Source organism: Rosa rugosa, chromosome 3, assembly GCF_958449725.1.
Source record: "Rosa rugosa chromosome 3, drRosRugo1.1, whole genome shotgun sequence".
In the NCBI taxonomy this organism is placed as follows: domain Eukaryota; kingdom Viridiplantae; phylum Streptophyta; class Magnoliopsida; order Rosales; family Rosaceae; genus Rosa; species Rosa rugosa.
The window spans coordinates 19,830,905-19,854,585 of record NC_084822.1 but is presented as its reverse complement, the minus strand read 5'-3'; the positions used below and the strand labels follow the sequence as shown (position 1 = coordinate 19,854,585).

The following is a 23,681-nucleotide window of genomic DNA, read 5'->3' as shown; positions in this document are numbered from 1 at the left end:
AACCAGTGCTGCTATTGTGGCCATGACTATGGCTTGGTATGATGAATATCTACAAGCTCATGCTACTTCAGATGCTAAAACACGTGTTTGGACGAAACCTAGGAAGGTGTGGACTGTCCCAGAGGAAGGTTATTTGAAGCTCAATGTGGACGGGGCTTTCCTGATTTCCATTCTGTTTGGTGGTACGGGGGGAGTACTTAGAAACTCTCAGGGCCAGTTTCTAGCTGGCTTTTCCTCCAGAGTGGACTTTGTCACCTCTCCATTGCAGGTTGAATTACTTGCAGTGAAGTATGGATTGGAATTATTGCAGGCTATGCAGATTACTCATGCCATTGTTGAGAGTGATTGCTTAGTGGCTGTGCAGACTATTGCTTCTCTAGCCCCAGATTTCTCTCTCTTAAGTGCCCTCATTGCGGATATCCGCGGTTTGCTGGCTGGAAGTGCTAACCTACAGCTCCTCTATGTTCCTCGTCAGGCCAATACAGTAGCCCATCGATTGGCTAGTTTTAGTTTTGATTCAAATGTCCATCTTGACTGGTTTGTTAATGCTCTGGAGATTATCCTGGATGCCCTCATGTACGATTTCAATCGTATCTAGTAATAAAATCTCATCTTTATTTCAAAAAAAACAAGAAATCAAACAAACTTACGCTAAAGTCAAGAAATCACCCTTTCAACTCAAGGAAAACAACGCACACTTTGTTTCCTTTCATCATGATATCAAAAGTCCAGCAATGTACTAATATTTGATGATGATGTTGCTAAGATTGCAGACTTTGATTTATCCAATTAAGCTCCTGATATGGCAGCACGTCTTCACTCCACTCGTGCTCTAAGAACCTTTGGTTATCATGCCCCAGAGTAAGCTTTTATTGGGTTCTCTAAATATTGTGTTCTGCAACTCTGTAATGCAGTTGGTCCTTCTCGACTTGAAACAATGTTGTTTTGATGGCTTAGAGTCCTTCAAATTTGTAATTTCACTATAAAAAACCCCAAATTGTTTTAGAGGATTTATGATTTACTTATTTTCCTCATTGCATATTAATCAGTCTGAACATCAGCTTAGCCATTAAATACTTACTACCTACGGTTTTGTATCTCACAGGCCCCGACTCACTAATTTTATTTTGTGTGTCACAGATATGCGATGACTGGACAGTTGAATGCCAAAAGTGATACTTACACTTTTGGTGTTGTCCTGCTAGAGCTTTTGACCGGAAGAAAACCTATTGATCATACATTACCACGGGGACTGCAGAGCCTGGTGACATGGGTAGGAGGAGAATTCCTCACCAAGGCTGCAGACCCGGCCATGCTGCTGGGCAGTCTTGGCGACAGCCCATGGCCTCAGAGCATAAGGGGCACCAAATGTAAAAGCTCATTATATATTAATAATATATATGTAATCAAGAAGAAACTTTCTCTTTTCTCAACTTTTCCCTCCATAGTGTCATCAATTTTTTTTTTTCCCCTCCATATCTCTCTTAATCCCTCTTCCCTCACAAGCTCATTGAGTCATTGCCTCAACTGATAATTTCTTCCTATTGTTTTCTCTTCTGACTTTTTTTTTTATATATATTTTTTTGCTGCAATCTCCAAAAATTGGAGTTTTTGAAATAATAATAATAAGAGGTATGTTTTCTACTTTTCTAGACTCCAATCGAGAATGAGAAAAAGATTATGCTGTTTCTTTTAATGAGTTTGGTTAACCTCAATATTGATGCAAGTTTTGTTTATAATTTTGCTAGTGCAGTAGAGGTTTTTCATTGGTTGCATGAATTTTGCAGTAGAGTTTGACAGTTTCATAATATATATATATATATATATATACCGGTTCTAAAGAGGACGTCCGCACTTCGCTAAAGTGCGGATGTCGACGCAGCTGAGGCGTTCCAGGCGGCGCCCGGCTTGCAGGAGGGAGGCCGGAGGCATCCCGGACGGTTCTGGGCAGCATTCGAGGTCGGGGTTGAAGGTTCTGGGCAGCAACCCTACCTGTAACTGCAGGTTTTCTGCAGCGAGCTGTAACCCCGTCGTCGGCGACTCCACCGACTGCATACCGCTCCGTCCGACCCCTGCCGTCCGTCCGCCAAGCCCCGCTGATCAGTCGAACCCTGAGCCGAGCTGCAGCGGCGACTTCCGCACTTTAGCAACAGTGCGGACGTCCTCTTCATAACATTTTCGTATATATATATATATATATATATATTTTTTTTTTTTTTTCAATTAAGAGAGAAATTTCGTTTGCTTATGTGTAGATGTGTTAATCCTCAATAAATTTAACAATTTAGAGATTTTTTTTTAAAGAATACTCTTTAACAATTTAGAGATAAGGGGCCTAACGATAATTCTCGCCCGGGGCCTCGAAAGTGATGCAGAACGAATGGCAGCCCAATTCGAAGAACAGTTGGATCGTGCTAAAGGAGGAAAACGAAAAGTGACTAGTAGACACGAAACAACTGATGGTGTCCGATTGGGACGTGCCTTACCTTTCCAGAAAGGGAATCGCGCCAGAAACAAGACTCATGGCTTTGCCATGAGCTGTGGCCTTTTTCGGGCTTTCGGGGTCGTTTAGGGCCTCAAAACTGCATTTTTCTATTTTTCGGAGTTTTGGTTTTCCTAGTTATTTTTTGGTTGTTTTCGTTTTTACCCATGGGCTTTAGGGTTTCATTGTTAGTCGCCCTAGGGTTACTTTTCTCTTATTTAAGCAGCCGCAAGCGGCTGCAGAACCCATCTTTCAACTTTTAATCAATAAAATAGAGAATTTTCTCTTTTATCTCTGGTGGACTCTAGAACCCTTTTGTTAGGTTTATTGCTGGTAAACCTAGTTATCAATCCGACTGCGTCAGAAAGACTCAGGATCGGCCCTGCAAGGCTGTTGCAAAGGTATCTGTTATCTCTCACACACATGAATATATACTCAGATATGTAATCTTGATGGATTCGCTTTTGTTATTGAAAAGAGTGTGCAGTTGAGATTTATTGTTATTTTCTTCATGACTTTGTATGTTGAAGATAAAACATAATAGCCAAATCTGATTTTGCAAACAAACGTCTAGTACTGAATGCTACTATTTCTTGATTATAGATGGCTACAATTGCTGCCTTGTGTGTGCAATATGAGGCTGATTATGAGCATTGTGGTCAAAGCCCTACAACTAAGGTTTTAAATATCGATATCTTCATATGTATTGGTACTTTGAAAAAAGGAGATATCGGAAATATCGGGGATACAGGGTAACAAAATGTCGCTTTTGAAAAAAAGTCAATTTATTAGAAATTTAAAACTACATATAAATACATATGAATGTCAACTTCATCTACATCCAAAAAGAGACTCTAGGCGGTTGAATAATACATATGAATATATATAAATACATACGAATACATATAAATACAACTTCATCTACATATAAATACATATGAACTACATATAAATACTTTTAGCTTCTTTATACTATTTAACTACAGACTATACACTCACAGACTACACAGTAGCTTTGTTATTCCTCACTTTTTCAAGATGCATAGCCAAAATTTAATACTCCGTACTCTGCACTCTCTTCTCATCATGTCATCCATATATGGTTCCTTGACTTCCTTCTGCAATGTCATTTGGCCTGATTTGAATAATTGAACCTTTATGGCTTTATCTTCTTTCTATTATTCAACTACAGAGTTACAAACTACATACAGAGTTACAGACATAGTCACAGACTACACAGTACCAAATCTCTCCTCACACAGATTTGCATTTAGACTTTTAGAGAATTACTTCTCACCCAAAATCGCCTTGAGGGTATTTCTCCTCACCTAGATTCGCCTTGAGGGGATTTTTTTCCTCACCTAGATTCGCCTTGAGAGGATTTTCTACTCACCTAGATTCACCTTGAGGGGATTTCTCCTCACTTAGATTTGCCTTTAGGAGATCTCTCTTCACACAGATTTTCATTTAGAGAATTATTGAGTTTTTTTTTTTATTTTTACCTCAAATTTTACAGATATTTCTTCACTTTATCGGGGATATATCTTAAATATCTAATATATCGGGGATATTTGACGATGTCGGAGAAATTTCGCAGAAACGGTAAAAGATAAGATATTTACCCCCTAGATATATCGGTCCGTAAAATCTCGAGGGAGATATCGGAAATATCACAAATATTTAAAACCTTGCCTACAACCACTGCTAAATGCTCGGCCTGGACCCACTGGTGAATCGCCAAGCTTGTGAATTTCAATCTCAATCCTTCTCTCCTCTAGCTCTGCCTGTGAAGATGTGTCAAATGTGCACGCATGCAGTAATTCTGCATAATATAACAAATAAGATTGTTTCAGAGGGTGGTGCTAAATTCATCTAGCAACCTCGCAGGCAGTACTTTTAGCTGTGAACAAGATTATGTGTTCAATTGTAGCTATTATTTCCTTTTTGTAAGTTCACAATGTTGACTTTGTACATTGTTCGATATATCATCAATGGAAGGAAATTATCAGTTTCAAGTTTCAATTGCAGTACATCAATGACTTCTACTACCTAAAGGAAACTCGGATTCTTGCATTTCATATCTCTATTTTCCTCACTCCCTCTCTTTTAACTCATGAATGTTTGATTTCTCAGGTGGAAGGTCTATTGCATCTTTTTCAAACCCAAAGCATAGTGGAACTTACAGTCAAAATTTGAATGGTAATAGAATAAAGGTATACAAATTTCACGTTTTGCAGTGGTGGACAAGAAAATCAAATATGCAGTCACCAAAACCTCCATGGATCCTTGAATGGAGGAACATATTTTTCTGTGGGAGGGAGAAGCTGTAATGAATTTACAGTTTTTTGCAAGATAGGTCCCATCTGCATCACAAAAATAGAAAAACTCCATTCATAATCTGTAGGCAAAGATATAGTATATATGTAACAGTAAATTCAACGGCTGCTTCATAAGTAAATTGGGCATTCTAGGTATATGTTAACATGTTTCCTCAAAAAATGCCGGAGTCATCAGGCTATAGTACAACAGTTATTAATATGCTGCAAACAGAGAGGCTAATGAAGGGCATGACAAGTGATGCCATACCACCTGTGCCTAACTTAAATAGATACCAGATGAGATATTGGTAAAGTAGGGTGAGCAAAGTCCAGAGGCTACTAACATAAACATTGCTAAAAACTTGAGTCAAATACAAATGTCTTTTTCCTAAAATACTTCAATTGGACATGGGTAATTTCATTGCCTATGAAACGCATTACCATGTAGAATATCATGAAAAGATCCATTAGATGCAAACTCGTAGGCAAGAACACGAGAATTCCCATCAAAACAGTAACCAAGCAGTTGAACAAAATTATCATGTTTCAGCTGTGATAGCTAGGTTTATAAAGCAGGAATTCCTCAATTGACAATTGAATTTTAATCAACTCACATTGTAACAATAATAATCAACGTGTACATCTACATACCTGTGCAAGATACCTCATCAGGTTGTTTGCTGGCATCTAGCTTCTTGATTGCTGCATGCTCCCTGCTTTTAAGTACCCCATAATATACTCTTCCATACGAACCTTCCCCAATCAACGCATTTGTCCCAAAGTTATCTGTAATTTCCTTTAGCTCCTCTACTGGTATAAGGGGAATTTCAATAGGCTGGACGTTTACCGCTTGACCACCCATGGGCGCATTACCGGAGGCATGATGACTTCCCTCATTTCCTGTGTCATGAAACCCAACTCAGTTTGAATTCCAAAACTTGAATTGACAAAACCAGTGACAAATATACAAAAACAAATGCAAGTCATATACCCAAAATATAAAAGAAGCATCAAAATATAGCCCGTTTGAACATACAGGCTAGATTCAACACAAGACCTAGACTATAGGATGGTGAGCATTACTTGCAGGATTTTTCAATATGTAAGCACCTCCATTGCCAGTTGCTTTATGCATGCATATCATCTTCATCACAACAGCTGAAGCAGCTCACTTCCCCTGCCATAAGATTGTCCATCAATCATCCAGTTTTCAGTTTTGGGTGAACAAGCAAGTATACCAAACAAACAAACTAACACACGAATTTCCAAACAGCATCAATTCACAACTAAAGGAACACAACCAGACTACTTGAGCACTCCAGTCATTTTAATGTAAGTCTAGATATTTATCCATCAATTATCTTAGATCAAGTTTAACACTCAAAAACAGATTAAGCATGCAAATTAAAAAAAAATAAAGCTCCACCTTTGGAGCATTTATTCAAACAGGTAATGGGCACACTAATGTAATTTTCTTGTTTCATAGTCCCACAAATCCAGTAATCGAGCCATAAGCCCGTAAGCAGCAACTAAGACCCAAATAAATAGTCTGATTTTGTATAAAAAAAAAATAAAAAAAAAGAGGAAAGATGCATGCATACCTTTGATTTTGATTGCTGCTCGGAGCAAAGCCACCAAATGATTCTGACTTAGCTCTCGAGCCCCTTATTTGGGTCTGAGAATCTAAATTCAATTTTCAGCAACGCACCATAAACAACCGATGATTCCCAACTGCGATAGATTTGATCTACTCGGTTGGGAGAACGATCGACGGACTTCCACTTGAGATTTAATCTTCTCAGACCTAAAAAAAGAGTTCCAAATCCGACTCTAGGTTACATATTCGAGCGGGCAATTAAGAGAGAGTGGGCATCGCTCGTGCTTGCCATGTGCTCCATGCCAGCCTGCAGTAAAATCAGTTTTACTGTTTTTTGGGTCAAGCGTTACACAAACGCCCCACGCACACATACAATGTGTTTCTGAGTTGTCATAAGGCAACCAAACCAATTATTACTTGGCAAAATATCTCACCACTCATGATTGGTGGGTGCAAGTGCAAGTGCAATGCAATGCTCTTTCGGTGTTCACTCCACTTTACCTTTTCTTCTTCTCCTTTTCCTGGTAGTTTCATTTCATCTTACACGCCCTTGACTTCACATTGACGTTGATCGAAGCTCCCAGGAAGCTGTGATCATTCAGTGTACCTCTTCCTCTTCTGCTCCTTCTTCATTCCATCAGCGAGCTGTGCGTGAAATCAAACAAAAAGCCAGATTCAATGGCCGTCCAATTGAGAGCTTCTTCTTCTTTCTCCTCTGCTTCCTCCACCCGTTCAGACACACACGATGTGTTTCTGAGTTTCAGAGGCGAGGATACTCGCTACGGTTTCACAGGTCATTTGAACAGGTATTTGGTTCAAAGGGGGATCAACACTTTCATAGATGATGATGAACTTACAAGAGGAGAAGAAATATCAGAAGCACTTCTCCAAGCAATTGAAGAATCAAAGCTCTCTCTCGTTGTGTTCTCCGAAAACTACGCATCCTCAAAGTGGTGTTTGGATGAACTGGTTCATATCCTTGAATGTAGAAGATCAAAGAACCAAATGGTTCGGCCAATCTTTTACAAAGTAAATCCCTCCGATGTAAGACACCAAAGAGGTAAATTTGGTGAGGCACTTGCAGAGCATGAACGCAGATTCAAAGGTGAAATGGACAAGGTGTTCAGATGGAAAGCAGCTCTTTCAGAAGCAGCAAATTTGTCTGGGTGGCCCTTCTCGCAGGGGTATATCATGCACTTAATCTTACTTATAGCAAATTTGTCTGTTCTTTTATTGGTGTGTGATTATTATGCAAGACTATGCTCTTTTTCGAAGTAGCAAGGTTTTATTTTTATTAAATGTTTCATTTGATTTTAACATGACAGGCATGAATATGAATCTAAATTTGTTGATATAATTGTTGAAGAGGTTTCTGCACAACTAAAAGAACGTACCAATTTGGATGTGGCAAAGTGTCCAGTTGGGATAGACTCTCGGGTACAAGACATGCTTGAAATTTTAGATGTTGGGGGAAGTGATGTACGCATGGTAGGGATATGGGGAATTGGTGGAATAGGGAAGACAACAATTGCTAAAGCTGTTTACAATACAATTGCCCATAAGTTTAAGTGTCGCTGCTTTTTGGCAAATGTTAGAGCAGGTTCAGAGCAACATGGAGGTTTAGTCAACCTACAAAACATTATTCTTTCAGAGATTCTAGGGGGCAAAGAACTGAAAGTAATCAATGTTGATAAAGGAATCAATATGTTGCGTCAAAGGTTGAGAAATAAAAGGATTCTGTTAATTCTTGATGATGTGAATAAATTGGACCAGTTAGACACATTAGCCGGAGCACCTGATTGGTTTGGTTGTGGCAGCAGAATTATCATAACAACAAGAGATAAGCGTTTGTTGACTGTTCACGAAGTCGATCCTATATACAAGGCCAGGGAACTAGGTCATCACGAAGGTTGTGAGCTCTTCAGTTCAAATGCCTTCAATAATAAGAGAAATTTAGATGACAATGAGAAGCTCTTAGTTAGTACGGTTGTTAAATATACTCAAGGCCTTCCGTTAGCCCTGGTAATTTTGGGTTTACATCTATGTGGTAGACCTATAGATGACTGGCAAACTATGTTAGATGGTTATAAAAGAAATCATCCCAAAGACATTCGAGATATTCTCAAAGTCAGTTATGATGGACTGGAAGAAATAGTGAAAGAAGTTTTCCTCGACATTGCTTGTTTCTTCAAAGGTAGGAATACAAAGGATGTGATACCTATACTAGAATCTTGTGACCGCAACAACCCCAAGCATAGTATTGAAGTTCTTGAAGAAAAGGCGCTCATAAATGTTGATGTATATGGTTGTATTTGCATGCATGATTTGCTAGAAGAGATGGGAAAAGATATAGTTCGTCAAGAGTCTACAGAGCCCGGTGAGCGAAGCAGATTGTGGCATCATAAGGATGTGCATGATGTTCTAACAGAAAACATAGTAAGTAGTTCCATATGCTCAAATTTATATATATACATGAGTCAAGTCAGGTGATTCTCTATGTGTGTAGTTTATTCCAATTCGACAATCAATATCCGGGTAATATGTATTATATGATTTTCTGTTGAATTCTTTAAGAAAGAATAAAACTCAAAATACTTGCATTTTATTATATAAGTACTCATTTTGCTAATACGATTGCTTTTTTCATACTAGGGAACAAGTAAAATTGAAGGTATAATGATAAAGATGCCTACAGCAGATGTGATACGCTTGAGTCCTAAATGCTTCAAAAAGATGAGAAATCTTAAAATTTTTATAAATGTCAATGGACGGTTTGGTGGAAAGGTTGATTATTATCCGAATCAGTTGCGGTTACTTGATTGGCGTTACTGTCCGCTACAATCTTTGCCCTTCGATTTTAATATGAAGAATCTGGTTCAACTGAGTATGCCTTACAGCCGCATCTCACGTTTTGGAGAAGAATTCAAGGTATTTATAAATTTTCAGGAGTTTACTTTATTAAAATCTTTACAACAATTAATTTTCCATTTGATTTTTTTCTTCTTCTTTGGTATTATGACAGAGTATGAAAAATCTGAAATCCTTAAATTTGAAGGGATGTAAATTCCTAGCACAAAGCCCAGACCTGTCTGGAAGCTCAAACTTAGAGTTCCTGGATCTAAGTTGGTGTAGAAGATTAGTGGAGGTTCACACTTCGGTTGGATCCCTCGAAAGGCTTGTTCGCCTAAATCTTGAGGATTGCTCTAACCTTGTGAGGCTACCTGAAAAAGTCAACTGGAGATCCCTCCAAACCATTAATCTTGACCATTGCATAAGGTTGGAGAGTTTCCCTGAAATTGTGGGAGAGATGAAATACATGAGATACTTGAATCTAGCCCGCACTGGCATCAAAGCATTGCCTTCATCCATTCGATATCTAATTAACCTTGTATGGTTGGATTTAGTAGGTTGTAGAAACGTCACAAATCTACCTTGCAGCATTTATGAACTGCAGAAGTTAGAGCGTGTTGATATGTCCAAGTGCCGAAAACTCGTAACATTCCCAAATAAGATGGACTCTGAAGTGCTTCCAACTTACTCAAAGTTTTCACATGACTCTTTATTGAAAAAAGAGAGACGGAGTGAAGGCAGTTCATTAGAGCCAGAGCCAGACACTGAATTCAATTTGGCGCTTCCTTGGCTAGGTGAATTCTGTGCGAGTGGATGCAATTTGTCTAATATTGAATTCCTCGCGTCCCTTGACTGTGTAACCACTTTAGATAGACTTGATTTATCAGGAAGTCCCATTGTTATTCTTCCCGAATGCATCATCAACAAATTTGTCAACTTAAGGGATCTGAAATTGAGCGGCTGCACAAGGCTCGTAGAAATTCCAGAGCTTCCACCATGTATTGAAATGTTGGATGCGAGGGATTGCATATCATTAGAAAGAATTTCAAAGTTGTCAAACATTTTGGAGCGTAAAGAATCACAAATGGTTAAGAAGATGGACTTGACTAATTGCCGGAGACTCTGTGAAAAATTGGTTGAGATGGCAAACGAGGAAGATGATGAGGTGGATGCTGATCTCTTCTCTCGACTCCTATCTTCTCAGCAATTCAAATTCACAATTACATTTCCAGTTCCAAGAAGCGAGGTTCCAAAGTGGTTCAGCTGTCAAATGGATTTCAAGGGGCATCCACGGTTTGAATTTTATATCGAAACACTTCCAAATTTCAAATGGGACAACACAGGATTGGCTTTCTGTGTTGCTTTTGATACTTCTCTGTGTTGCCCTTTTCAAGTCGATATTCACATCAATGAAGTAAAACTTTCACCTCTTGGGATACAGTATTTTAATTCAACTCTCCTCCCACAACAGGTTGATTCAGAAGGGTCCGATCATGTGTGGCTGCAGTATGTTCCATTCCTTGAAATGTGGCGATTTGGTTATATGCGTCCATTGCCACCTTTTACGTGTCGAGTCATTATCTTTCATAATCATAAGGCGTCCTTTAGAAGTTGTGGGGTCCACCTTGTAATGCCACTGAATGAAGACGTTTGTATGAAGCTAATCCGTGCAGAGAACACCAATAAACATCCTGGTGATGAAGTTTATAAGGTATCGTTTCCTTTTGTGAAAATTTCCTCATTTCAGAGACAATAACTAACATTTGTAGCAAAACGGAGGACTGACATCTAAACAATAATGCTATTGCAGAACTTCTGGGGCAATTATCGTCCCAAACAGAGGACTGACTACAAAGAATTATACTGATGCCCAATTGGGAAAACGAAGAGCTGTAATTATTACTAATGCAGCATAACATTGTCTATGAACCAATGTGACGAATACAGGTTTACATTTTCAAATCCTCCCTTTCTTTGATATCTTTGGAGTTCCAAAATTGGTTTGTAATATCAAATCTTTGTTGGCATTCTCCATATGTGTGGATAGAGTTGAACTAGTTTACCAAGCCCCGCCCGTTCCATGTAACTAATGAATGCAAAATTGCATCAGTGAAAGGAATATTAAATTTGTAATTTAGAAGCTTGATCTAGTGCACTAAGAGGGGTGTATTCAATTCAGATTTTAAAATATTTTGTTTGAGTTTTTATAATCCATGAATTTACTTAATCCACGAATTGTTTAAATTCGTTATGGACTCTGATTGATTCTAATGGATTGATTTACTAGTATTTGTTTAGATTTTACAACTCCTTATGATGTTTTTGGTAGGTAAATTTTCTTCTTCTTCTTTAATAGTTAAGCAATGGATGTATGGATCCAACTATAATGCTATATCAATGACAAGAAATTATGGCAATTTACTATTCTTTATGTTGTGTATAATGATGTTTATGTTTTAATTTAGTATTAAAATCCAGCATTTAATGAAATCCTTAAAAATCTGTATACTTTTGAATATCGGCATATTTGAGTGGATAATTTTAAATCTTAATTGAATACATCAAGATTTTAAAGGACTGTTTAAAATCTCAATTGAATACCCATAGACTTTTAAAATACAAATTTTTTTTTGTAGATTCTTAAATGAATACACCCCCTTTATCTACTTCACTAAACTCATTGATGAACTTGTAGATGTGTTCTCTTCCGATAGCCACTTTCAAGGTCTTTCTATTTTCTGAGTTTATAGCATCGTTTTCTGAATTTATCATTCAAGAAGTAGAGAGTTTAGACCATGATTGTTTCAATCGATCACCATGCCAAACATATATTTACGGTGTCTGATTAGAATGATATTTACTTGAAGGCATGATTTAAGATATGGAAATCAAGTTTATTCACATGCACTGTCCAATTAATGCAATGTAATTGCAATGATTTTTTTCTTTCATTTTATTATATTCTTGTTGAGTTACCACTTACCACTACATTATACTAAACTTGAGAAATATCTGTCCTTTGTTTTTGTTATTGTAAAATTTATGCATGCCTTAATTTGTTCATGCAGGTAAATAGAGTTTTCTCTAGTGGAACCGTACACTGTTCCATGCATACAACTTAGCCAGCTCATTAGTTGAAAATTTTCATTTGCATGTTCATTGGCAGTCTTTTTCTAAGCTACTGATAGGTTTAAATAACAAGAACCTCGGATATCAAAAGATGGGTCTTCCGGAAGACGAAGCACCACCTTGCCTGCACAAGCTAAGAAAAGTGTAAAGGATTGCACATTATATTTGTTGCATTTTATGCTCCTATAAAATTCCCCCACACTTAACTTTTGCTAGTCCTTAGCAAAATCAAAAACAAAAAAAATAAAACAAAGACTCAAAACAAACTATGCATTCAACATTGTTGTCTCAGAAATCTCTTACTTTCATAGCATCAAGATTAGCATGCAACCAAAAATCAATCATGAGTAATTCGAGAGTTAATTACAACATATTTCCACATATAAGCATGTAAGACACGGGGGTGACAATGGTGATGGGTGAAGCTCAGCATGTATCCAACAAGTATGATCCAACCTCACAGGATTCACAACTCTTTCTTCTCTCCAATCAAGGCTAATGCTTAAAAACTTTTTCACTCAAATATATGTGAGAGACACTACTAGAAATTTCCCCAAAGCACACTGATATGAATTAGTCCCTATTGGGACAAAGCACACTGATAATAGTGGCTAATGTCATTAGCCACCATGCAGCCACTAATGAGATATCAGTGCCCTCTATTGCAGGTGCTATTGGGGCAATCCACACTGTTAAAACAACAGTGGCATACCAAATCCCAATGCTGCATATAACCTTTTTCTCTCCCACTGTTATTGTATCAGTGTGTTTTCTCAATGCCACCAACATCAGTGGCAAAATTTGGTGAATATATAAAAAAAAATAGGGCCAAAATGTATTGTATAATTCTAAAATATACTATACAATTCATATACAACTTCAAATAAAATACAACATAAAAAAACATAAATCCCTTCATGTTCCTCCCCATAGCTGCATCTGCTACCTCTCCTCCAGCAACTTTTATATAATTCTGAATAAAATACTTGCAACAAACACAAGAATGAAACAGAGATATAAAGCAGCCAACCTAGCAAATTTATTCAATTCAATCAGTATCCAAAATTTAACATCTTAACAGCACATAACAAAAATTGTCCAAGGAAAATAATGAGTTCTTGTACACAAGGATTATAAAACTCCACATTGATAGCAAAACAAGATACTGAGAATAATATACTAGCCCCAAACCAAACAATCGACAACTGATGAATAGTAGCTAATACTCTAATATTCAACTGGATACATAAGTAGCTAATACTCTAATATAGTAGTGCAGGCTGGCAATAAGTACATATAAACACGAGATAAAACTGAAACTTAATTGTCCAGCATTAGCTATTTATATAGGTCTAATGAAGGAACCAAAAATATGATATAGAATTGTATTTGTAAAGAAAATATCAGGGTGTTTGGAATACCCAAGGAGGAAGACGTATTGCCCTGTCAAGTTGTCAATATTTCTCGTTCTCTGTAACAGCACAAGCTGAGGAAGGATAGCAACAGCTTCTAAAAATAATGAAAATGACCACATGACCTGGTTCATATTAATAGAATTTAGAAAACCAAAATTAGTGTACTGCAGCAATTTTCATGGCACAAGTTCTCTATGAGATGTAAAGAGAGACAGGAAGAACATATGACTACACAGAAACACAAAGAACAAGGAAACGAACCTCCTTGAAAGTGAACTTCTCATTGAATATTAGGGCCAAAACTAGACATGGTGCCAGTAGGAAATGATGGCGGAAGGTGTCTTGGTCTCTATCATAGGACCTGCGAACAATCCTGTGCTGCCTAATGTACCAAACAATTGAAAAATAACTCCCCTAGAATATTAGCTTCATGACGGTGTTATATAAATATATGAAATCGGTGAAAATGTCCAAGTAGCGAGTAACAAAAACAAGGGCATAGAGTTCTTGAGTCTTCAAAGAAACACCTGGATACAATAAACAACATCACAACAAATAAAAGAAGTTAAAAATTGGTGGTAGTAAGTAGTAACTAACCAAGTAAATTACCCAAGAAAGGGACACACACAGAAAGATGCAAAAGCTGCATCAGCCCCCACTAACCCAAATATTCAACGGCAAAAGATTCGCGTAATCCAATAAGTAATCAAAATTCAAACTTTAGCCCTCATTGTAAAGTACTAAAGAGATGCCATTTGTCCGAAAGTAGTAAACAATAACAACATTTTGGTTATTACATTGTTAACTGGACTAGAAGTTAACAATCACTGGTTGTAGTAGTAACAACTAACGAAACAGGGCCATTGTAGAACTCGAATACCAGCAAACAGTATACAAATAGATTCATTCTTGCAGAGCAATACAGACTATGCAAACAAAAGTTAAACAAAGAATTTCAACAAAAATTAAGCCGCATTATATCTACCTGCTCATCTGTCGTCTTACGCAAGGGTGAACCACCTCCTATAGAAGCATACCCTTCCTTGTTTAACATCAACCCCTGCAAACTATAATTAATTAATTTAACTACATCAATAAGGTCCTCACACAAAAGCACTATTATAAAAACTAAAGACAAATAAACAAACAATAGGTTCTAATAACTTTTACCTTTCCAACAACTGCATTCGAAATAGATAACAAATGTAAACTTCAATATAACAGCAAAAGAGACATGAAGTTCCAGATTTTGCAATAATTCTCAAGTTCTTGATCAAGCCACCTGATGAAGAAGACTCAGATATGTTAAGCAAGGAGTACGCATGAAAGTAATTACGAATAGAGGCTGAGAGAAGCATTCAAAAAACTAAACTAGTCCCAAGAGATTAAAATTTCACAATTCTTAACTTACTAAAACACCCAAACTGAAAATTAACAAAATCCCACCACATAAGACCCAGAAAAGCCATAAATTGATAGATCGGGTATGTTAGCGAGCCACTGATGTACGAATAGTCCTCAATCATTCACCTTAAGGCCTTCAAAGTAAAGGGGACGGTGACGCATGTCGCGTATCCGGCGATATCGAACCTGGGAAGTTGGGGGCTTTTGTAGATCTGAGTCTTCCAGGTTTGAAACGACGTCAAACAACCAAAACCTATAAATCAAAAATGGGAAAGTAAGTATCTCTGCAATTACTTTACCCCAAGTATTCAGATGTCAAAACAAAATCAAACAACTCAAAGTTAATACCTCGCCTAGACCTGCAAATCTGCAATCGAACAAGAAACCAAGCCCAGAAGGCCGGAGAAGTCGCCGGCAGCGAGGAACAGCAACGTAGGCAGAAACAATTCAAAAAACCAAAATGTCAAAACTCGATCTAATTGGAAAACTAATCGTACTGGGGTGTAAAGCATGACGAGGAGGTGAGGTTTCATACCTCAGGTGGCCCAAACGGTGGCCGGAAATTGCAGAGCTCTTCGGAGAAGTCTCGGAGCTTTCAGTCGTCGAGTCTCCTTCTCCGTTCAGTGCATGTACGATCCAAGCATAGGAGGTTTGTGGCGACAGCGATACGAAGACGATGCTGGTGGTCCGCCGCTGTGCCGTGGCCAGAAGGAGTGGCGCCGGTCGGGTCGTGCTTCGGGTCTGAGAGCATCGAGCTCTCGGGCTCTCTCTCTCTCGAGCTTACTCTCTCTCCCTCTCTCTTTGATCCGATCAACAACTATATTCAAATTGGTCCATTTAACAATGGACGGCCCAGATCAAGCGGTGAGTGGATCCATGGCTCACATCGCTCCACCAAATTTCCATTTTTTAATTTCTTTTCTCATTCCCACTGATAACAGTAGCAGGAGCAAAACAAGCCACTGAGGTTTTATAACGGTGTGAAACTGTTTCAAAATGGCACTGATCGATTATGGTGGCTACTAGTTAGTCCCTATTGGGGAAATTTCTAGTAGTGAGATGATAATATTTTTGACAAACAAAAAGCTCACATAAAGAAAGAAAGGCTATGTCGAAATATGTATATATTTTTTTTCTTTTACGATCTCATGAAGGATATCAACTACTTGCCGAACAGACCGAACCATATGCTCAACTCTTGTAACCAATCTCCACAGATCAAAGGCTGCCCATCTTAAAGATCAAAGAGGTATTAATTCAAGGTTGTAATGGGGCCAAGGTTTAGGGGTTTAAAGAAAGGACAGGGTAAGGAAAAATCACAAAGTGTTCTAAAAGACCTAGCGGAGCCTTCATTGAAGCATTGAGACGTCTTCTTTTAGTCACCAAGGCACCTTGCAACGTTAAACTTCTTGTGTGTCTTTATTGAGGGGCAGATGTCATTGTGTTGGGCCCTTGCTTCATTCTAACCTCTTCTTGTAGTCGCAACTAGAGAACCAAGTCCATACACCAATCCATCTCATGCCTTAGCCATATTTTCACTTTTTTTTTCTTTGCCGTCCATTCTTTTTTTTCTTTTTTTTTTCCTTTTCTTCTTTTTTTCTTTCTTTTTCTTCACGGCATATAACAATTTTTTTCTTATGGCAAGGCCTTTACACTTTTTACAACTCAAGATGTATGACTTGATTCCCCCACACTTGCTTCCTTCCATCTTCTCCTTTGTAGTGCCTTCAAAATCTTGTATGTCTCGTGAATTAGCTCCACTAAATCCTTAGAACAAGGGTATGAATATAACTATACTAAGTGTTAATGCTCAAAGTCCGGCGGTAGCCGAACCTTCGTTTAACGCGGGTCCGGTGGGCGGACCGCTACTCTGTAGACTTGGTGATCTTCGCTAGCTGTCAAATGAAAGACAGGGCGTCAGAGGGAGACCGCGTTGGGCGGTCTTCACTTCTCCGATGCCTAAGTCAGTCAATGCATATAGGAAGCATAACAATAAATGAGTAGTAAATGCGTAATTAATGAGGAGAGAGGAGAGAACCTTTTATAGGTGAGGAGAAGGCTGATCTTCTCCTTGTTTTCGATGTGGGACTGATGTGCTTCAGTTCTCAGCTTCAGGAGCTTCTGATGCTAACTTGACACGGCGCGTGGCGGCGCGTCGGCGGTGATCTGGGGGTGATCCGAGGCTCAGGCGGTAGCTCGCCTGGTAGTGTGTCCGTAGGCTACTCCTTTGGCGGGAATCAGTACCTCTGGCGGTACCATGAGCGTAGCCCAATATAGCTAATTATGCATGTAAATGTACATGTATGTACACTAAGGTTTAAGGGTTAGGATTTTGAAGGCAATGAAAGAAAAAGGTTTAAATGTAGGCTCAAAGGAGTTAAATTAGGGGGTGTACATCTTGTGTACACAAATAGGGACACATGCTATTTTTGGCTTTGGAGGAAGTTCCCAGGTGCCTTTATCCTTTCCGAAATCAGGGACATGTATTGATAAAAGTTTCAACCAGTACAAGAGCAAGTTCTAGTAATCTCTAGAGTCCATTAAACTTAATATGTGGCAAGCAGTCAATCAAAGAGAAAGATAATGAGATCACTAGGCATCACCAAGAAAATAAGAATATATTTTTCAATAAACACTCACAAAGAATGGCAAATAGGCTCAAATTCTCACAAGGGTTATTATGAATCAAAACTCATCATCAACATGCTGATAATTCTATACTAAGGTCAGCAAAAACCACATCTACTACACAATCATATGCTTTATATATATCACAATTAACCAAAGAATTACTTTAACATCATCTCAATACTGTGATCCTCTTTTAACCATAATTTCATAGATTAAGTTCATCCTAGACAGTTGAAAGGCAACCGAAAACTCGAAAAATAAAATGAAAATTGAAAAACAAGAACTAAAGACTCCAAAAGAAAAAAAAAACTAACGAATTTTTTTTTGGATTTTTGAAATTTCTCAATTTTTTTTTTTTTGTATTTTTGATAAGACTCAAATTTTGACAATTCCCTTCCCCCACACTTGAACCATACATTTCTCTCAATGTATGGCAAATTAAATCAAACAATGCATAATAGAAGCGTAAAGAAAGGAAATCACAAGATTCAAAGGTAGAAAAGTGAAAAAGTGTATAGAAAATCTCCCCCATGCTTACGACCTTTGGAGATGACAACAAAGACCCCAACCTCAAGACCATAAGGCCTTGATTTCCTAACGTAAGCTCCATGCTAAGTTGACTCCAAGGAAGAAGTAGTTGAGGGCAAAAAGGGAAGAAATCATCTTTTTTCATCTTTTGAAACCACAAATTTGTGTCGGCAACTCATGTTTCAGCCCCCATAACTTTTTGATGCACCTTCAGATGACTGAGATACCACTTGTATATGAAAGTTGACGTTGTTAGCTTTCTGTGCATATGTGGGATACCTCCTAACTCCAAGTGGTTTGAAAGTTATAGTCCTACAAAGTTAGAGAAAAAGCGGGAAATTGAACAGAAAACATGGCAAAGTGACATTGACCCACTCAAACCTTTATTCTGGGAGCATCACTGGTCCAATGGAAGAGATTTTTGGCCTGAATGTAGTGCACATCTAGAGCTTTTTTTTCATATAAAGAAATCCTCATTTGGACCACCGGAAGTATTCCCTGTTTTGCCTTTTATGTGACACAACTGCACAGTTTTCTGGTTTCTTGGGCTGACCTTGCTGCATTCAAACTGGAACTGCAGGCGCATAAAAACATCAATTCTGGATCTGTCAAAACTTTTAGAAACTAGACTCAGAGGGCTGTCTATCCATATATCAACACCTCCTAATTCCAATTGAGCTGAAAACGGCAGCCGGTCAAATTGGACTGAGCTGCACGGATGGACTCTGTTTTGCACAAAAAGTAACATTTTTTCATACTTTTCTGCACTTTTGAACCTGCACACACACAAAACACATCAAAAGGAACTAAATATAAAACAAAGATAGCGAAGAAAACAGTCTTTGGGTTGCCTCCAAAGAAGCGCTTGAATTTAACGTCTTTCACCCAGACGTGGCATCTCTTCATCGAGAGTAATCAGGAGGTTTAGGTCGCGGTTCGATCAGATGCTTAAGCTTCTTCAAAGATATTTCATGGTCCCTTGCTAGCAACTTAGGTAACTTGGGAGCAATGGAAAGATAAGATTTGATGCTTCTCTTTTTCTTTCTCCTTTTCTTGTCTCCTTCTGTTCTTAAGTTCAACAATCACGGCTAGAATGATCTCCTTATTTGATTTGAGATGTTCACTTATCACCACCTCCACATGATCAACAATCTCAAATGTTGCTTGGATAGGGAGAACATGTGTAGAGCTTGAATGAGGCGGTGAAGGATAAGGTGGTCTTCCATGTGCTAGCAATAAAGGCCCAAATGTAGGACCTTTGATGGACTCCTCTTTTAAGCAATCCTCCCTCATGGTCTCATAACCTCTTGGCTCTTCATGAGATAACATGATTGTTTCAGGCACTTGGGTCGACACATTGCATGAAGCTCATCTTTACTTCCTTCATTGTAGGGTTCCTCATCATCAAAGGGATCTTCCATTTCCCACTTTTCAAGCTCGATCATGTAGTGATCCTCACAAATCTCAACATTGCGTTGCTCTTCATAAGACTCATCCAAATCTCTTACTACATCCTCATCAAATGTTGAGTCATGGAATGCATCATGAGGTTTACCTAAAACCGTAGTTGTCGAGAGCTCCCCTAAAGTTGTCATCAGTGCAGGAAGGTGCTCCTAAGATATGGAGGTCTCCCAACGCCTTTGAGTTTCTGCCCAATCACCATCCTCCTCACGAGCTTGCTGTTCCTGAATCAAAGCTTTCATAGAAGCATCCAAAGCTTGCTGTTCCTGAATCAAAGCTTGAGTAGAAGCATTTAGAGCCTTAATTATTTCATCATAATTATTAGACATACCTGAGTTTTGAGGAGGTGAAGCTTGTGGCCTATAATCACGGTATGAACATGGGGAAGCGTCAAATGCATTGAAAGATCCTTGTTGCATGTTTGAATTGTTGTTCCACGCAGAATAGGGAGGATTATCCCATGTCGGATTGTATGGAGGTGAATAGTAATGATTCCAATGCCCTTGGTTGTCATGAAATTCTCCAAGAATGGCATTTTGATCATAGATTCCTTGATATCGGAAGCTTGGACATGTCTTCATTGAATGACCAACCATGGAGCATATGGAACACACCTCGTAAGATTGATGCCACATTTGAAAAACAAAACAGAAATTGAAGTTAGTAATATATACAAAAAGAATGTATAAATCCTAAAATCAAAATATAAACAAAAATAAACCAATCAATGTGAAAAATAAGTATTTTTCAATCCCCGGCAATGGCGCCAAAAATTGATACGCCCAAAGTAGACGCTCAACTTAACCCTGCAATAATGTAGTTGTCAGTAGTAAAGGATAAGCAAGGATCGTTCAAAGCCAGAGATTGAGGGTAACTATATTAATCACACAGAAGAAAACAAAACAAAAACTAAACTAACACTAAGAAAAACGTCAACAAAAGAAAAAGAGAAAGAAAGATGGAGGGACAGAGGGGATAGAAGAATGCGTTGCAATTCTAAAACGAACTGAACTGGGGGTTTTTTATTTTTAACGAAAATAAACAGAAAATAAAGTAAAGAAGATTTTGAATTTAGGGTTTGAAAGATAATGATGAAGATGTTAGGAACTTGGAAATCCACCACCAAAACATGCTTGAGACAAATTTATCATCCTAGTTTCAATTACTAAGTCGTGAAAAAAGTTTCAATCAAGAACAAACCATGAACGCATGCATAAGTTCTTATTACTTCCCTAAATTACTTAAGAAAGATGAACGCGCCATTACTAAGACTTTAGAATAAACAATCAAGGTATAGAACGTTATCCTATCAACAATTTATCCTAAGCATTAATCACATGTGGAAGTATGCAAAAGCAGTGTGGAACGCCTACCTAGCATGCAATCCTTTTTATTTGGTTTCACCTATTGTCCTATAGGTTTTACTATCATTGAAATAAGCATTATTAACCGTTTAGGAGATTAAAATACCTATTTCTAGCCTGACTCACATGATCATAATATTTTATGTGTGCATTCATAAAACATAAACATGCAAGAGTTATCTGTAAACCAAAACCAAATAAACAATTTCGCAACAAAGCAATCACAAAACTAGGAATCAAAATATTGTCAAAAACATATCTTAGGGGCTTCAAACCTCGCCCCTAACAAAAGTAAATTAGCCACACATCGTCTTAAAATTCACAGCTAATTCACATAAGTTTGAATTACAAGAAAGTAAAAGCCGTAAAGGGAAGAAGATGAGAGCCACTAATTCACTTTTAGGCAGCCTTGGATGCAAGAACTTCCTTCAAGATGGTACACGGCAAAGGTTGATGAAGGTGGATGATGGTATGCACGGCTTTTGCTTCTTGAAGTTGAGGAATTTAAGACATTGTAAACTAGGGTTTTTAGGGCAAATGATGGTGCTGTAGATGGATGTTTTTCAAAATGTTCAGATGCTCTATATGAAGGAATGGATGGATTTCAAAACTTTTTAATTAGTGCGGAATAAGTTTAACAATTAAACTACTAACTAAACATAAAATCCATTCCTTTAACCCATGATCTTGGCTTATTGTGATATGTATATAAACAAAGCATGCATAGTAAGGAAGAACAAAGAGGGAGTTTATGTTCTACTCACCCTTGGAGCGTGATTTTAATCCGATCCAAGTGAACCACCAAAGTTCCTCTCCTTGATCTCTCCTTGTGTGTGTTTCCTCCACCTTGAAGCACCTTGAATTAAGAACTCCTTCTTATACTCCTTCTTGTGCTTGTAATCTCCTCCTTGATGTAACAAGTAAAGCCACAAAAATATATGGCCTCTAAGGATCTTCACCAAGTGAATCAAGAGATGAAGAAAGATGAAAGAAAAGAAGAAATTATGCAAGTGTTCTTCTTTCCTTTAATTTCTGAAAAATGGACCAAGAGAGAACTCTCTTTCTCTCTCTAATCTGAAAATAATAGTGTGGAGACACTCACATTTCTTTGTCCATGCTTTCCCTTTTATATAATAGGAAATAACTCCAATTACTAAAAGAAAAATATTGACTTTCATAAAGCCAATATTTTGGCTGGTTCATACATGTTATTGGGCACTAAAAATGTGTCTTGGGCTTTCATTTAAATCTCATTTAGTGAAGCCCAACTCCACACCAAAAACCCGACAATCGTTTAGGCCCAATAGGTTCGGTACGGTTTTACCCGAAAATCCTAATTATGTTCAAATAATAAATCTAATTAATTATTTGCTCATAACCAACTCTTGTTTAATCTTCTTCATATACTATCTCAAGGATCCACTTATATGGTGTGCGATCTCTTAGGTTCTAATTAACAAGGCAGTGAAGTTTATAGAAACCATTCTATTTTGTTTACGAATCAAAAACTCCATTTTTGATTCTTCCTTGTTATTAGGATAATAAATGTTTATTAATCCTCGGGGACTTCACAAGTCATGAGTGACGTCTTGCAACATATCATGACTACCCTAGTTAATGTAGAATGACAAAGAACCTATTCAATTGGAATTACAATACAATACGGTCCTTCTCTAACACTATGTTCTAAATCACATCATCGGGGTATGGAATTGATATGTCAATCCCCTAATGTGATTTTCATTCTTATGTGATTCTTAGAATGTGATTAAAAACTCCTTTTTAAATCTCATTCAATGCTTTGGCCAAAGACTCATTGAATCACATCTTTGAACATACACCTTATTTACTTAAGGATAGAGATTCCTTGTTGTACACTCACATGTCTCCATGACCGAATTGATTATACCAATGAATGCATCTATTATATCCATTAAGGGACACAATATTATTGCATCATCAAGAGATAATCCATTCACTCATAAGACAACTATGGTGTCTCAGGTCAAAGGACTAATTTGTATTATTGTAATTTAGAGTTCAAGTTTGACATGTAAGTAAGACTCCATACAAGAACTCTAATGATCGCGTTCAGTATACTCTTTAAGTTAAGAGCACCCACATACTTGTATTAGTGTCTCTACACAAATGACAAGAGACATATCATCCTCCATATTGAGCATACATAGTATGTGCTAGTCTTTCCGGATTATCAATGTCCAAGTGATAATCTTATGACTAGGAACCTTTTAGGATAAGAGTGTGAAAGAGTAAAGGTCTCACACATCTAACTCTTTAGATTACTTTCTCTTTAACTCATATTCCTTGGACCTTGTTCAATCAAATATTAAGTATAAGCAATGAACAATAAACTTGCCCTTTTGAATAATAATAATTACAATAATAATTACATCAAAATGATTGTTTTAGGACACAATTCCTTCACTATATATATGAGGAGCACAGCCCAAGTTTCCTTCTCCAACTCTGCTTTGAAAGCCT

At 37.7% G+C, this 23,681-nt stretch overlaps 2 protein-coding genes and 1 long non-coding RNA gene across 9 annotated transcripts; 1 reads left to right on the top strand and 2 right to left on the bottom strand.

Moving 5' to 3' along the window:
• Nucleotides 1-4,376: 4,376 nt before the first annotated feature.
• Nucleotides 4,377-6,641, bottom strand: LOC133739651 (pto-interacting protein 1-like). Of its 2 annotated transcripts, none has more exons than XM_062167432.1 (4): nt 6,402-6,633; nt 5,884-5,977; nt 5,452-5,700; nt 4,377-4,845 (listed from the first exon to the last, which is right to left on the bottom strand). In XM_062167432.1, the coding sequence occupies exons 2-4, from the start codon at nt 5,948-5,950 to the stop codon at nt 4,625-4,627; spliced, it is 537 nt and encodes a 178-aa protein (XP_062023416.1). In that variant the 5' UTR covers nt 5,951-5,977; nt 6,402-6,633; the 3' UTR covers nt 4,377-4,624. The 2 variants fall into 2 exon arrangements, with proteins under 2 accessions (XP_062023416.1, XP_062023417.1); XM_062167433.1 differs by having other exon boundaries at nt 4,533-4,845; nt 5,465-5,700; nt 6,402-6,641.
• Nucleotides 6,642-6,902: 261 nt separating this feature from the next.
• On the top strand, nt 6,903-12,506 carry LOC133739650 (TMV resistance protein N-like). Of its 2 annotated transcripts, XR_009860723.1 has the most exons (6): nt 6,903-7,581; nt 7,723-8,833; nt 9,050-9,325; nt 9,420-10,958; nt 11,058-11,194; nt 12,316-12,506. XR_009860723.1 is itself a non-coding variant. In XM_062167431.1 (5 exons), the coding sequence occupies exons 1-5, from the start codon at nt 7,076-7,078 to the stop codon at nt 11,112-11,114; spliced, it is 3,489 nt and encodes a 1,162-aa protein (XP_062023415.1). In that variant the 5' UTR covers nt 6,903-7,075; the 3' UTR covers nt 11,115-11,496. The 2 variants fall into 2 exon arrangements, 1 of the variants encoding a protein (XP_062023415.1); XM_062167431.1 differs by lacking the exon at nt 12,316-12,506 and having other exon boundaries at nt 11,058-11,496.
• Nucleotides 12,507-12,912: 406 nt separating this feature from the next.
• On the bottom strand, nt 12,913-16,053 carry LOC133739590 (uncharacterized). 5 transcript variants are annotated; one of them, XR_009860694.1, is made up of 8 exons: nt 15,731-16,053; nt 15,544-15,562; nt 15,322-15,448; nt 14,962-15,073; nt 14,777-14,858; nt 14,053-14,318; nt 13,798-13,913; nt 12,913-13,361 (listed from the first exon to the last, which is right to left on the bottom strand). It is a non-coding gene; the product is annotated as an uncharacterized LOC133739590 (long non-coding RNA). The 5 variants fall into 5 exon arrangements; XR_009860695.1 differs by having other exon boundaries at nt 12,913-13,349; XR_009860692.1 differs by having other exon boundaries at nt 12,913-13,406; nt 15,731-16,052.
• Between the last annotated feature and the right edge of the window lie 7,628 nt (nt 16,054-23,681).